Source organism: Drosophila erecta, unplaced genomic scaffold (genome assembly GCF_003286155.1).
Source record: "Drosophila erecta strain 14021-0224.00,06,07 unplaced genomic scaffold, DereRS2 tig00000021-arrow-pilon, whole genome shotgun sequence".
NCBI lineage: Eukaryota > Metazoa > Arthropoda > Insecta > Diptera > Drosophilidae > Drosophila > Drosophila erecta.
Window position 1 is genome coordinate 25,120,673 of NW_020825198.1, and position 14,309 is coordinate 25,134,981.

At 38.3% G+C, this 14,309-nt stretch overlaps 1 protein-coding gene across 10 annotated transcripts in view; it reads left to right on the forward strand.

Annotated features, from left to right (window-relative positions):
* Positions 1-14,309, forward strand: part of LOC6544880 (DEAD-box helicase Dbp80) — an 83,787-nt gene that overhangs the window by 11,833 nt on the left and 57,645 nt on the right. For 6 of the 10 annotated variants that reach the window (XM_001973804.3, XM_026976432.1, XM_026976431.1 and 3 more), the window contains exons 3-6: positions 1,359-1,490; positions 1,558-1,753; positions 6,371-6,485; positions 6,545-6,722. In XM_001973804.3, coding sequence (XP_001973840.2) covers positions 1,359-1,490; positions 1,558-1,753; positions 6,371-6,485; positions 6,545-6,722 — 621 coding nt within the window. Of the gene's footprint in view, positions 1-1,358; positions 1,491-1,557; positions 1,754-6,370; positions 6,486-6,544; positions 6,723-6,990; positions 7,223-14,309 lie in introns of those variants that run through there. The other 4 variants (XM_026976435.1, XM_026976433.1, XM_026976438.1 and 1 more) reach the window with 4 other exon arrangements.

A 14,309-nucleotide genomic window follows, 5' to 3' on the forward strand; every position in this document is an offset into this window, starting at 1 on the left:
CTTAAATAGAACGTATTTATAGATTGTCTACTTATCATGTCTAAACACATGTTTAGACACATACATATATGAATTGAAAACGAGAAATGTCTACGTTTTCTGGAATATCTGTTGCAATCAGGGAAAAAAAAAAATTATTTTCAAATTTACAAGACTAATAAAAAATGAAAAAAAAAATCAATACATTTTTCAAAAATGCGGCCGTGGCTGCTTTGGGGGTTTGTGGGTGGTCGTCGCAACAAGTTTTTTGGCAAACCGATAGAAATTTACAAGACTGTAGCTTCGTTAGTTCCTTAGATCTCGACGTTCATACAGCCGGACAGACGGGCATGGCCAGATCGACTATTGATTCTGGTCAAGAAAATAAATATTTACTTTATAAATATACTTTTATACTTTTATAAATAAATATATACTTTATATTGTCGGAAAAGCTTCCTTTTGCCTGTTACATACAAATCAACGAATCTAGTATACCCTTTTTGTCTACGAGTAACGGGTATAATAAAACGAACAATTTTCAAAATATTTTCTAAAATATTAGAGTGGCAGCTTCGGGCGGCTTGTGGTGGTGTCTAAAAGTTTTTTTGGAAAATCGATAGAAAATTACAAAATTATTAATAAAATGAAAAAAATAAAAAAAACATTTTTAAAAGTGTGGGCGTATAAGTTTTGCGCTGATTGTGGGCGTTAGAGTGTTGCGTGACAACAAACTTGTGCCTATGTCTTTCGTTAATGTCTCCGGAATCAAGGCGTTCATACAGACATGACTGAGCCAAAACGATTCGACTAGGGCTTGATCAAGAATAGATATACGGATATAGAATAGATATATAGATAAACGCATATTCGACTTTAATTCTATATAATTCTGAATAATAAATTCTATCTATATGCCATAATTGTTTTGGTACGCCCACTCTAACGTTTAAAACTGAAACGCCAATTTTAAAATGTAGATTTATTTTCATTTATTTTATTCGCCTTTCGAATTTTTGATCGATATGACAAACAAATGTGCAATATCTCGTTCGACCCCCAGTACCTTAGTAACGGGAATCTGATGGTCGATCGTGGCAACCATGTGATAAAATTCCACTGCGTAAGAGTTATTAGAATCTGCAGGCTTAATCTCAACTTTCGAATTTTTCTGGACCCGGGATCACAGCGCTCTATCGGACAGACGGACGACATGTATTGGTCATGCTTTTTATTTTCCCCCGCCTTCTTCTTACTGAGTAAGAGCTATCTGACAGTTGAGGAAATCGACTATAGGTTTCTCATTTGTTTTGAATTAGTTTTAAGTATGATTAACGAAGACACTACAATTTAAAACACTTGTTTTCTTTGCTTTTTAGTCCAGCTGAAACAAGTCTTCTCATTAAAATATTGGGAAAGGGGCTGGTGAACACAAAATTATCGCTCGACATTCAACAAAAAAATCCGAATTCTCCCTTACATTCCGTGAAAACCTTTGAAGCTTTACACCTGTAAGTAAACGGAATAACATTTATTTGAATAAAATTTTATGAAGTTTTACGCCATTTTATTTATTAGAAAAGCTTCTCTGTTAAAAGGAATTTACGCAATGGGGTTTAATACTCCATCAAAAATTCAAGAAACAGCGTTGCCCACTCTACTTGCAGATCCACCACAAAATATGATAGCACAAAGCCAGTCTGGGACAGGCAAAACAGCTGCATTTGTATTGGCAATGCTTAGCCGAGTCAACGTTAGCTTAAATCATCCTCAGGTACTTAAATACATACATATAAAATAATTAAAAAAATATTTAAATAATAATGCTTTCAAAACAACATAATTCTGTTACTTCGGCGTGTAAGTGCCCTTGTCCTGGAAAGGACTTGGGCAAAGGGAAAGGCAATCGATGTTCAGGCATCACGTTGCCAGCGTAAGCTCGCAACGTAACGAGAATAAATATTAAAAGTTCCTGTAAAATAATTGGTTCGTCAGTCATCAAGTCCAAGTTGTTGGCTATTCACGACTACAAACGTCGCTCTGAGAGCTCTTGAGGTTGATACTCGCCCCTGATGAGTTAAATTTATCTATAAAAGTATTAATTATTTAATGTTTACTTTTTGTCAATATCTGAAAGAGGCTAAAAATAAAATGTATTTCATGCCTAATACACTTTGGTTAACATTATTTCGAAAATATGTTGATCGTGAAAAGAAATGAAGCTGGCACGAGAATATACATATGTATGTATATATCGAAGATATATAGAAAATCTAGGAGTTGTGTTCCGTCAAACTTACCCAACTCTAATCCTGGGCGATAAGATCTAGACATGAATTATACATTATACATATATACGTGCGCCAACATAGTATAGATAAAAAGCTTTATACACATACAAAAAAATAACAAAGAATAGATTTTATATAGGTATGTATGTATTTGTGATCATATGAATATTTCGCGGTGGCACGCTAACTGATTCTCCAATTACTTGGTCACTACACTTGTTTTGGGTGCTACTGTTTTGACTTTATTCTTGCTGGTATTTATAACAAGTTAGAATGTCAAGTTCCCCGACTATCAGATACCCGCTACTTAGCTAGTGGAAATGCGAACGAGAAATTTCAACATTTACAAATTTACAAGACTAATAAAAAAGTTTTTCGACAATTTTATAGAAATACAAGATTTATAAAAAAACGAAAAAATGTCACATTTTTCTCTGGGCGCGATCTTTATCGTCCACTTTGGACACGAAATTGGTAGTTTCCTGTAGGACACGAAATCTCTATCTCCTCGATTCTTAGTGTGCCTTAGGTCTTTTATACTGGGCTAAAGCTTTCTCTAGTCTTCTTCCGTCATTGGTTCTATGGGCCAAGCGTACCCACCTAGGAATTATATTTTACAATTTCCCCTATTTTAACTGTCAATGCCATACTGATCAACTTTGCCAATTACTGGAGTAGAATTTCCATATGATCTATTGTGGCCGCTGGACTGGTTATTTGACACTCGTTTATTGCAGAACTGCATTTTCTTTCATGCATTCAGTCTGACTACAACTACCTAGTTGTATTCCTCCCTCTGCTTCAGATTAGTGTTTGATGTGTGAATCTTCAAAGTCTTATGATCTTAAAAGAGAGAATGTGTGTAACAACTCTTCCCAAAGAGGAAAAGGCAATGGACGATCACTCCGAAATTATATATAATTTAACTTAAGCACAGAATATTGAAGGATTTGTTTCTGCTATAGATTCAAAATTCATGCATTTCAATGTGTGCGTTTTTTCACGATTAGTGGTAGTACAAACTACGTTTATTCTGTGCCACCAGGTCGGTTCACTTTAACAAATTATCACGTAGTGATTTAATTCGATCACCATCTTATCAACAACATAAAAATACTTTGTTCCTACCCGGTCTATACCAGTTTTTATACCCGTTACTCGTTGAGTAAAAGGGTGTACAAGATTCGTTACTCCTTCTCCTAGCAAACCATCGTGATGCCAATGGACAGACAACCACCCAGCACTGCCTAAGTCTCGCTGCGGCTTATCGCCAACTTGCGGTGTTGCAGCATTACCTGTTTTCCTTCGTGGATTATGGAATAAAGCTGCATAAGGCGATAAGGTCACATCTTTTTTTTAATATTTGCTTTTTTTTGTTTTTATTTGCCTTTATGTGCTTGGAGCAAGTGAAACGCATCGCCTATTCCCCCAAAAAGGTTATTAAATTTAGGGAGAAGGAAGAGCCCTGATCTTTTGTTACCTTAGGTCGCTTTTTGGAAATATTTTTATTTTTAGATTGTTAGAGTTGCTTTCCAAGACTTCTTTATTCCTGAACCGCCTGGTCACGTAATCTTTTCGCCTGGATGGTAGGTAACAGATTCCTGTCTTTATTCAAACTTTGATTCGTTCAGTTATGTCTGAACAGATTCGTTCAGTAAAACTGGATGCATGCATTGTTACTTAGGTGCCGCGTGTTGCAGCTTTTGCTGAACATCCTTCAGCCTTATTGTTGTAAATTGTTTGCAAATGTGGTTTTTACATCTTATATAAAATAATCTCAATTTATTTACTCAATTTTTTTGATAATATTAGGTGTTCAGCATAACTTTATTAAAAATTTATCAAAAATAGCTGCCAGAGGTACAGTCAATAATGTAAATAAACACAATAAATTTTAATTTAAATAAATTGAAAAAAATGTACTACTAAATTATTGTTAAAAATACTCGTCGAATGACACCTTGTATTTTTAAATGAAAAGCTTTGTTCAAAAGTTCAATATTTTGTAAAATATTGTTTTGTCTTCATATGAGAAATATTAGTTTTAGTTTTACCACTTTTTGGAAAATCTGCTAGTTTAGCGGGAAACATTTATACATAACCATATTTTATGGTGTCATAGCCTTTGAACCCATGAAGTTAAAGACTATATGTCGTTGCTATATGACGACTGCTTATAATCGTTAAAAAGGCATTGCCAAATGCTATCTACGCTGCTCTAACAAATTGTGTCTAAATAAGAAATATTAAATGTTCGTTGAGAATGAAATCATTTTTTGTCACAAAAGTTAATATCAATACTTTTGTGTGTTGAAGCTGCTATCGTTACAAGTTTTTATCACGGTAAACGTAATTTCTAGAAGCCAGTTAAGTGAAACATAATTATGTCGTTCCGTGGTCGGCGCTGCTATGCAGCCTAGTCTAATTAAATGTCATAAAAAATTGCAAATTAAATTGATCAACAATTGCTTGACCGTAGCAGAACACCCCTATTTATTTAAATATAACATTTCTGCAAGGGTATTCGTATAAATAACTATATAATAATCAATATTAATTATTATTATAATCAATAATTAATTTGCAAGACAAATAACAAAGTAAAAAAAAAACCGAACAATTTTTAAAAAGTCAGTTTAGGCTGTCAGTTTATCTTAAACTGAATTGCACACATTCTGCTTGCTTAAGCTTAATTTTTCGCAATCTTTTCGACATAATCGGTTGTCAAATATCTCCCTTCCGCTTTTTGCTCTTTATTCAATGCTTTATAAAAAGTGTTACAGTGATCGGATTTAGTTCAAATATGCGCCGTTTTGTTCGATAATCTGTTTCCATCTAGACGGCGACTTCATAATACCTCCCTCGTTGAAGCCCCCTTCCTTATTTGCGAAGAACTCGGACAGCCACTTTTCACAAGCCGCGATAAAACCTCCCATCCGAGCTCCCGTAGCTTCTGACGAGTCATCAACGAAGTGTCTGGTCTGGCGTTGTCCTGGTGGAACACTACACAGTGTTGGCCAACAGGAAGGCCAATTCTGGACGCTTCTGGTCGATCGCCTGCTTCAAGCGGTCCAGTTGTTCGCAGTAGATGGTAGAATTAAGCGTCTGGCCATATGGGAGCAGCTCATAGTGGATGATTCCCTTCCAATCCCACCAAACACACAGCAAAACCTTCCTGGCCGTCAATCCCGGCTTGGCCACTGTTTGGGAAGATTCACCGGCCTTCGACCACGACCGTTTTCGCTTGATATTGTCGTATGTGATCCATTTTTCGCCGCCAGTCACCATCCGCTTCAAGAATGGGTCGAGTTCGTTCCGTTTCAGCAGCATATCGCAGGCGTTGATTCGGTCCAGAAGCTTTTTTTTTTTGTATCCAGCCTTCTGCAGATGGTTTAAAATGGTTTGGTGACTAACTCACATCTCCTGGGCGATGTCACGAGATGCCACATGCCGGTCTAACTCGATGTATTCCATGATTTGATCGGTATTTGTCGTCACAGATCTTCCGCCGGCTGGCTTATCCATGGTGTCGTTTTCACCGGCTCTGAATCGTCGTCATCCCCCAAAACACCATTAATCTCACGGAGCGTTTCTCTAGCGGATTTGCCTTTAACGAAGGAAAACTTTAAAATAGCGCGAATTTCGGCGTTAGTGAACTCCATGTTTACACGTCTATAACTGTTGAACGCAATATCCAAACTAATCATGCGTCGTTTTGTAGGTTATGTCTAGACCTTTCAAATTATGTATAGTATTGCCAGATACGAGCTCTGTAGCGCTTTGTACATAGCCGCGAAATTCAAAAGACAAAAAGGCGGAGATATTTGACAATCTTATATGAAAAATGTATACTTTATTGGGTTATTGCACGAATCCTGTAAGGATAGCAATTATCTAGTTCTTATAGTTTCCACAATCTTAACGATCCCTTTTTAACGACTTTAGTATTTCCTTATACTCTACGTGTAACGGATATAAAATGAAAATAATCTTGCTTTATATATAAAGGTGTATGTGTAAGGAGGTCTTATAGTTTAAAGCAATAGTTTAAATAAATTATTAATAAAAATGCTCATGAGAAAAATTACAAATATGTTTAGGTTCTGTGCTTATCCCCTACGTACGAGTTAGCAATTCAAACTGGAGAAGTGGCTGCCCGAATGGGACAATTTTGTCCGGAAATAAAGCTAAGATTTGCGGTCCGTGGTGAAGAGGGTATGTTCTTTTACCATATTACAAATATTTTAATAAACTTTTTTGCTTTTACTTTCCAGTTGACCGCAGTAAAAAAATTGAGGAACACATTTTGATTGGCACCCCCGGAAAACTTTTGGATTGGGGAATAAAATTTCGTTTATTTGATATGAAGAAAATAATCGTTTTTGTATTGGATGAAGCAGATGTAATGATAGCCACACAAGGACATCATGATCAATGCATTCGAATACACAAGTATGTATATATTAATGTTATAATGTGTACTAAAATAGCTCTGTGCAGTGTAAATTTTTGCAAAACCCTAAAAAAGATATACTCATAAAAAAAATAATTTTCCCCAATAGCATCTGGGAACTAAAGAGAATCTCAGGTTTTGTTTCTTATGGAAATGTGTTATTTACGAAATTAAATAAAGTTTTTTTTTTCAAAAGTAGTGAAACTTAAATTTCTGATATCGAGCTATTTAAACTAAAAAGACAATTTATAGAACCTTTTTTTGCAGTCGGACCAATAAACAATTACACAAATTTTATCCTCCCAACAGCCCGATCTACATCATTTTTTTTTTAATTTTAGCTAGAACACTTTCTAAGCTCTTGTTTCCTAATCAATACAATTTTTTAAAGTATTGTTATGTAACCCTTTTTGAGATAACTTTTATTTTATTGTAATAATTATAATGCCCTGTTATATAGAGTTTCTTCCGGCACAAAATAAAATTATAACACCTTCAACATACAAATGTTTTGATATCAACATTTGTGCAAATACTAATAATAGGTTGGCAAATATCTCCCTTCCGCCTTTTTTGCTTCTTATTCAATGCTTTATAAAAAGTGTTATAGTGATCGGATTTAGTTCAAATATGCGCCGTTTTGTTCGATAATCTGTTTCCATCTAGACGGCAACTTCATAAAACCTTCTTCGTAGAGGGGGGCTTCCTTATTTGCGAAGAACTCGGACAGCCACTTTTCACAAGCCTCTTTTGAGTTCAACCTTACACCACCAAGGGCATTCGCCATGGACAGGAACAGGTGGTAATCACTTGGCGCTATGTCCGGGCTATATGGTGGATAAAACCTCCCATCCGAGCTCCCGTTGCTTCTGACGAGTCATCAACAGAGTGTTTGCTCTGGCGTTGTCCTGGTGGAACACTACACCCTTCCTGTTGGCCAATTCTGGACGCTTCTGGTCGATCGCCTGCTTCAAGCGGTCCAGTTGTTCGCAGTAGATGGTAGAATTAAGCGTCTGGCCATATGGGTGCAGCTCATAGTGAATGATTCCCTTCCAATCCCACCAAACAAACAGCAAAACCTTCCTGGCCGTCAATCCCCGATTCACCGGCTTTCGTCGCCAGTCACCATACGCTTCAAGAATGGGTCGAGTTCGTTCCGTTTCAGCAGCATATCGCTGCTGATTCGGTCCAGAAGATTTTTTTGCGTCAAATCATGCGGCACCCAAACATCAAGTTTTTTTTTTGTATCCAGCCTTCTGCAGATGGTTTAAAATGGTTTGGTGACTAACTCCCATCTCCTGGGCGATGTCACGAGATGGCACATGCCGGTCTAACTCGATGTATTCCATGATTTGATCGGTATTTGTCGTCACAGGTCTTCCGCCGGCTGGCTTATCCATGGTGTCGTTTTCACCGGCTCTGAATCGTCGAAACCATTCCTCCGCGGTTCGAAGTGATAGAGTACCATCCCCCAAAACACCATTAATCTCACGGAACGTTTCTCTAGCGGATTTGCCTTTAACGTAGGAAAACTTAAAAATAGCGCGAATTTCGGCGTTAGTGAACTCCATGCTTACACGTCTATAAGTGTTGAACGCAATAACCAAACTAATCATGCATAGCGTTTTGTAGGTTATGTCAAGACCTTTCAAATTATGTATAGTATTGCCAGATACGAGCTCTGTAGCGCTTTGTACATAGGTGCGAAATTCAAAAGACAAAAAGGCGGAAGGAAGATCTAAGCGATCTTTGATTTGATCAGGGGATAATCATATTTTTTTCATCATCATCATGAACGCGTGAGGTTATCTTGGATTTGTTTATCTGTGTTATTTGTGCTTTGTTGATTAAAAAAATAAAAAAACGAAGGAAGTTTGCTTTGTAAAGCCGAAACTTTGTGTATTTATAATAGATACAATTTATTATCAATAAGAGAGAACACTATGGTCGAGTTCCTCGACTACCAGATACCAGATACCCGTTACTCAACTAGTAGGAACGCGTATCAGAAAATTTATTATTCTTTGATATGCCAAATTGGCAAAAAAAAAAAATGTTTTAAAAATCAAAAAATGTTTAAAATTGTGGGCGTGGGAAATAGTAGTGTATACTAGATTCGTTGAAAAGTATGTAAATGGCAGGAGGAAGCGTTTCCGACCATATAAATTCTTGATCAGGATCAATAGCGGACTCGATTTGGCCACGTCAGTCCGTATGAACGTCGAGTCTAAAGAACTTCAAAAGCATGCAGCTTCCAGAAATATGGACGCAGATCGTTTTTGCAAAAATTCTGTTGTCCACTTCAGCGCCCACAAACCATCCAAAACGGCCACGACCACAGTTTTGAAAAATGATTTTATATATTCAATTTAAAAAAATGGGTGTACTAAGGGAAAAACGGTATACAAGGTTCGTACAAAGTATGTACCAGACAGAAGGACGCGTTTCCGACCATATAAAGTATATACATATATTCTTAATAAGGATCAGTAGCCAACTCAATCACAGGAACTATAAAAGCTAGAAAGTTGAGAATAGGCATGCAGATTCCGGAGACATGGACGCCTCGCAAGCTTGTTAAATGATGTTGACACACCCACTCTTACGTCAACCGGCCAAAACTGGCACGCCCATACTTTTGAAAAATGTTTAAATATATTTTCATTTTTTTATATTAGTCTTGTAAATTTCTATCGATTTGCTAAAAACCTTTTTGCCACTCGCACTCTTACTTCGAAAGAAGTTACTTACTTTCTTACTTTGAAGAAGTTAATATTTTTGTAAAATTCTTTTGTTTTTATTTAGATAAAGATCTATCTTACTTACAACTTAATTTATGTAATGCATTTTGAAATTTCATTTTTTAGAGTGATATGATCTGTAATCATAAAGTACCCATTTTAACTCACTTAACCTACCATGCAACGGTAACGTTAACCAAGAAGCTCCTATTTAAAAAAAACTCAAATTTCTAGTCCCTGAAACACAACTTTAGGATCCTTTGTGGATCCTGAAACCTATATTTTAGAATATATTAAATTAAAAGGCTTAAAATGAATATAAACACAATAAAATATTTTAATGTTTAAAAAGAAGCCAAACAAACGGCTATTCCGAAATTCACAAATAAAATTCTTCCGAAATCTGACCTTTCGTTAATGTGGGCTAACATTAAACGTTTTTTTTTAACTTGATAAATACACATCCTTACCCAAACAACTACTAAATGCCCATCTGAAATATAACACCTTTGGTCACAAGAAACTGACGATTGAAAATTTTCTAATAGCTGGGAAGCTACATGTCGTAATTTTACCCTCCTTCCAATCTACCTAGGAAATAGAAAATAACATTTCACATTGAACTGTTATCCGATCTTAACTCTTTTAAAGGTTCCACTCCAGGTGGCCCAAACCCACGAAGTGGTAAAGTACCTTGTTATCTCGACTATCAATCTTCTCCGGCAACATAATTTATACCAGGTCATCTTTGTTGGAATGGGCATCTATGACATCGTCTTCTAAATGGCGCTAACATTTTTTGAAGTAATATTACATATTTAAAAAATCCTTGTTGTCATCGTCATTCTGGTCGACATAGTTATCCATCTGTCTGTCGTGAATCTCGTCTGCCTTTTTGTCGAATGTGTGGTCGCCGTTGCCTAAAACTGTCGAAGCCAACGCCTTTTAGAAAACGACTCCAACGAAGGCTGTCAGTTACAAGTAGGACACACGTTTCTACGGGTCGCCTTAGTGTCATTCCACATTCTGCCGGATTGCTTGGGTACATTGAAACTACCCGTTTGCAAAGCTGGCTGTTAACGTAAGTATTTGTAATGACCAACTGGTAAAAAAGAAATCCATTCTCAGCTGCTATGGCCAACAGCACACTGTTGTTTTCATAAAAAAGTTCAAAAAAGTTTCATCTATTCATTTTGATTTACAGTTGTGTTGAGTTGATTTTGCACCTTGGTATTAATTTCGATCTACCTATTCTTTGCATTTGTCAACTGCCAGTTTGTGAACATAGCCCTTGCTAGATCTCCAGCATCTGGCATCCCATCAACTACTTTTAGCATTGAGTCCGCGCTTCGCCCCAATCTTCACACCAAAGGACTCTAGCATGTCCCGTATGATAGTATCCACATCCAGTAACTTCCTCATGTGGGACTGCGGGAACATTTCGCCCATGTTACTAGTTTCCTTTATTATGCTATAGCTTATTCATAAGATTGCTCTTTCCACCCATGGACCTGTCCATCTATGATTGGGGTATACTTTTGAGACCAAGGTCAGTGAGAAGAGAATGAAAATTCTACACCTGTGGAATGGAATTTTTTTTTTGTTTATTTGCTCATCGAGAATTATCTCATATATAATAAATTTGAGCGAAAATTACTATATTTGGTCGTTGGCAGTGCACTTCATGTTTTTTTCTAAATGGCAAAAAATTTAAATTGTTGTTCTTGTGAACCACTCTCGTCTCAACTAGGACTGTATAATCGAGTCTTCTGTTAGACTACCAAAACTTTTTCGCTTCAAAGACTATTTTGCCAAATGCGTTATCTCTGATTCTTAGTGAGTGTTGGGCACTTATAATTTTGACGATTCTAAAAGAATGCCTGTTTAAGACTCTGTGAAATAGCGTCTTTTAAGTGCTGCTCCCCAAATTGATTATCGAGGAAATGGCCGTGATCGCGTGCGATTACAATGATATCTTGTTTTCGCAGTAGATAATTTTGGATTTTGGGAAAAAATGTATGACCTGTAATAAGGACGGTTTCAAATCCTCCAAAAGATCTCGAGTGCACGTGCTGTACGAATGGCGAATTTTGAGAACTTGTCGATGCCATAAAATGTATTACGTTAGCAAATTAGTGCCCGTGTCCTGGAAAAGGACTAGAGCCGAGAAAGAGCCATTCGATGTTTAGGCACCAGGTTGCCAGCGTAAGCTCGTCTTTTTTGGTCTTGGGATATTGGAAAAAATTGACGGCTAGTATACAAATGCTCTACGAAGTTTACAACAATTGCCATTGCGGAGAGTATAGAATTTACCTCCGGACCACGGTGCTCACGTCAACAAAAATTTTTGGTTATTCACGACTACAAACGTCGCTCTGATGGCTCTAGTTTTAGCACATCAAAAACAAGACTGATATTCGCCGCAGAGAAGTTATTTTTATTTCTATTAGTGTTAAGCATTAAACATAAAATAAAATAAAAAACATCCCTTATGCCTAATCCCTTTTAGATACCACTATTACAAGAAAATGTAATCAAAGTGATCCGTCAAGCGATGAGATCTCGATGCGTTGGATCCTGGGTGTTGCTATGCAAGTTAACAACTAGTAATATGTTTGCCCTAGCAACTAAGTAGATTTGTAGAAAATGCTGATGTGCCAAAATCAAGTTCAGCGCTCCGCGGTAAGAACAGACAGCAGCGGAAATCGGACACCCTTTATCCGGGGTACCCCCTGCGCTGCACAAATGCGGAGTCGGCTTGCCGACCATGGCGTGATGCATTGGAGCTAGGGTAAATTCATATTTTCCCGTTTCTCTGTATTCAGTTCTAAGCAAGCACTTTAAGAATAAAGAATAGCAACTCCGGCATCCCGCAATTAAATTCATTTGTTTGATACATATAAATCATTCTCGCTGAGCCAAAAAGACCAGTGATCAGCAAAGGGGGCCAAGTCACGCCCTCCACCATAATCATCGTGGGAAGTCACCCCACTTGGATAAAACCTGGACTAGGGAGACCAACCGATCAACGTACTTCTTATCTGCCGGAGCCACTTAACTGGAGGACATCTGGACTGTAAGGAAATACATAATCTGCATGCTGATGAGATTATAAATACACATATATTCGCGCACCAATAATTTGTAGAGTAAACAAAAAAGAACGTGTAACGAACTGTTTTTCTCATTTCTGCTCGCTACGAATTGCAACGGCTAGCTCAGAGAATTGGTTTGTTCCTCCCACCAAATTTATGATTTGTGTGATTGCCCGATCAATAAGAAGACAGAGTTTTAGATTCGAACAGCTTCATTGACAGACTATTTCAACGATAGACTCCTACAGTCATCGCCGTCGGCTGCGCGGCGTCGCTCTTTCGTCGTCCTTCCCTTGTTCTCGACAGTTTACCCGTGCCGGCTCGAATGGGCTTAGGGTGTTATGGTGGGGAGGTGCCTCGTCCGTGGATAAAGCCCAACGCCCTTCCCCGAACCACCTATGCCGACCAATGACTTCACTGTCTCTTCTGACCGTGCCAGGTTTTATCACTTTGCGTTCTTACTGATCGTTAACATGTCGACGGGTGCGAGTCTATCACTTTCTCTCACTCGCGGATCTTCTGTCGACTCCCGGGTATAGCTCTTCGCGTATTCTGACTGACTGTCTGTCGCGCGGCCGCGGACTGCGCCCGTACTCTGCCCGATTATCTTCTTGCACGTATGACGTTGCGCTGTCCCGTTACCGTTCGATCTCTGCGCCCTTGGCCGGCTTAAGTCCAAGGTCAAGCGCGGTACCGATGCACTTATTGAGCCTGCGGAATGCTGGACACAATCATTTCCAATGTATAGTTATCGGCACTACGCTGCTGCACTGACCGCTTGTAGGCCTTTACTAATCTGAATATCGCCATAAACACCAACAATACCGCGATGAAATTGTAGGGTACGCTGTACGCTTAGGATCTCGTCTTTGTGGTCGATTACTTCCACGGTGTTGATCACATTGGCTGTATTGTCGGAAGTCTTGGACTCCCTGTCGCCCATCTTGACATTTCTTGTGTGTTGTTTTGAACTGCCGGTCTTTCTTCGCAAGACGCCCGCTTGACTTCCAGTCGGTTGGCTCGAATGGATTGGATCTTCCTTGATGAGGTATCATTTGGCCCGCCAATTGTCTTGCCAGTCCAGAATCCTGTAACTTTGTGCAGGATTGGAGCGAAGATTTCCTCTCCGGGTTCTCTGGACTTCTTGACTACGAGATCGAGACCTCTCAATTTGGACAGCAATCTTTGCCTTGTCTTCAGACGGTCTTCTCCCGAGTATGACACCTCCCGGGAGAAGAAAGAACTTCCGGCTCAGAGCTTTTTCTTAGCTACTCTGGTCATCGGTCTGATAGGCCAAGTGTTCCCACCTAGGAGTCATATTTCATATTTCCCCTGATTTGGGAGTCAATACCCTATGAACTATGCCCGTTACTGGTGTAGAATTGCCGTGGGGTCGATTGGCATTTTCTGGGTTGCATTCCGTATAGCACGAAATGGTTGTACGCCTTCCCCTGCTTTAGATTTTGGCTGTTTTTGTGTGCGAATATTGAAAGTCTTATGAATTTACAAATAGGGCGTACGTAACTGTCGATATGAAGTTTTTTTGCTTATTGAGAAAGAGAGAGAAAATTTGTCTTCTGGGATGCCTATCGTATTTAGCTTTCTGGTATGTTACAGTTTTGCACTATTTCATTAGCGAGCTTGCCCATTTTTGGAGTCTTTGCTGATTTCTAACAGCGCCCTTCCGCTCAGAACTCCGTGGCCTGCTGTTCTGATACTCCGGTTGAGTCGGATGTAACTTCTTTAAAAA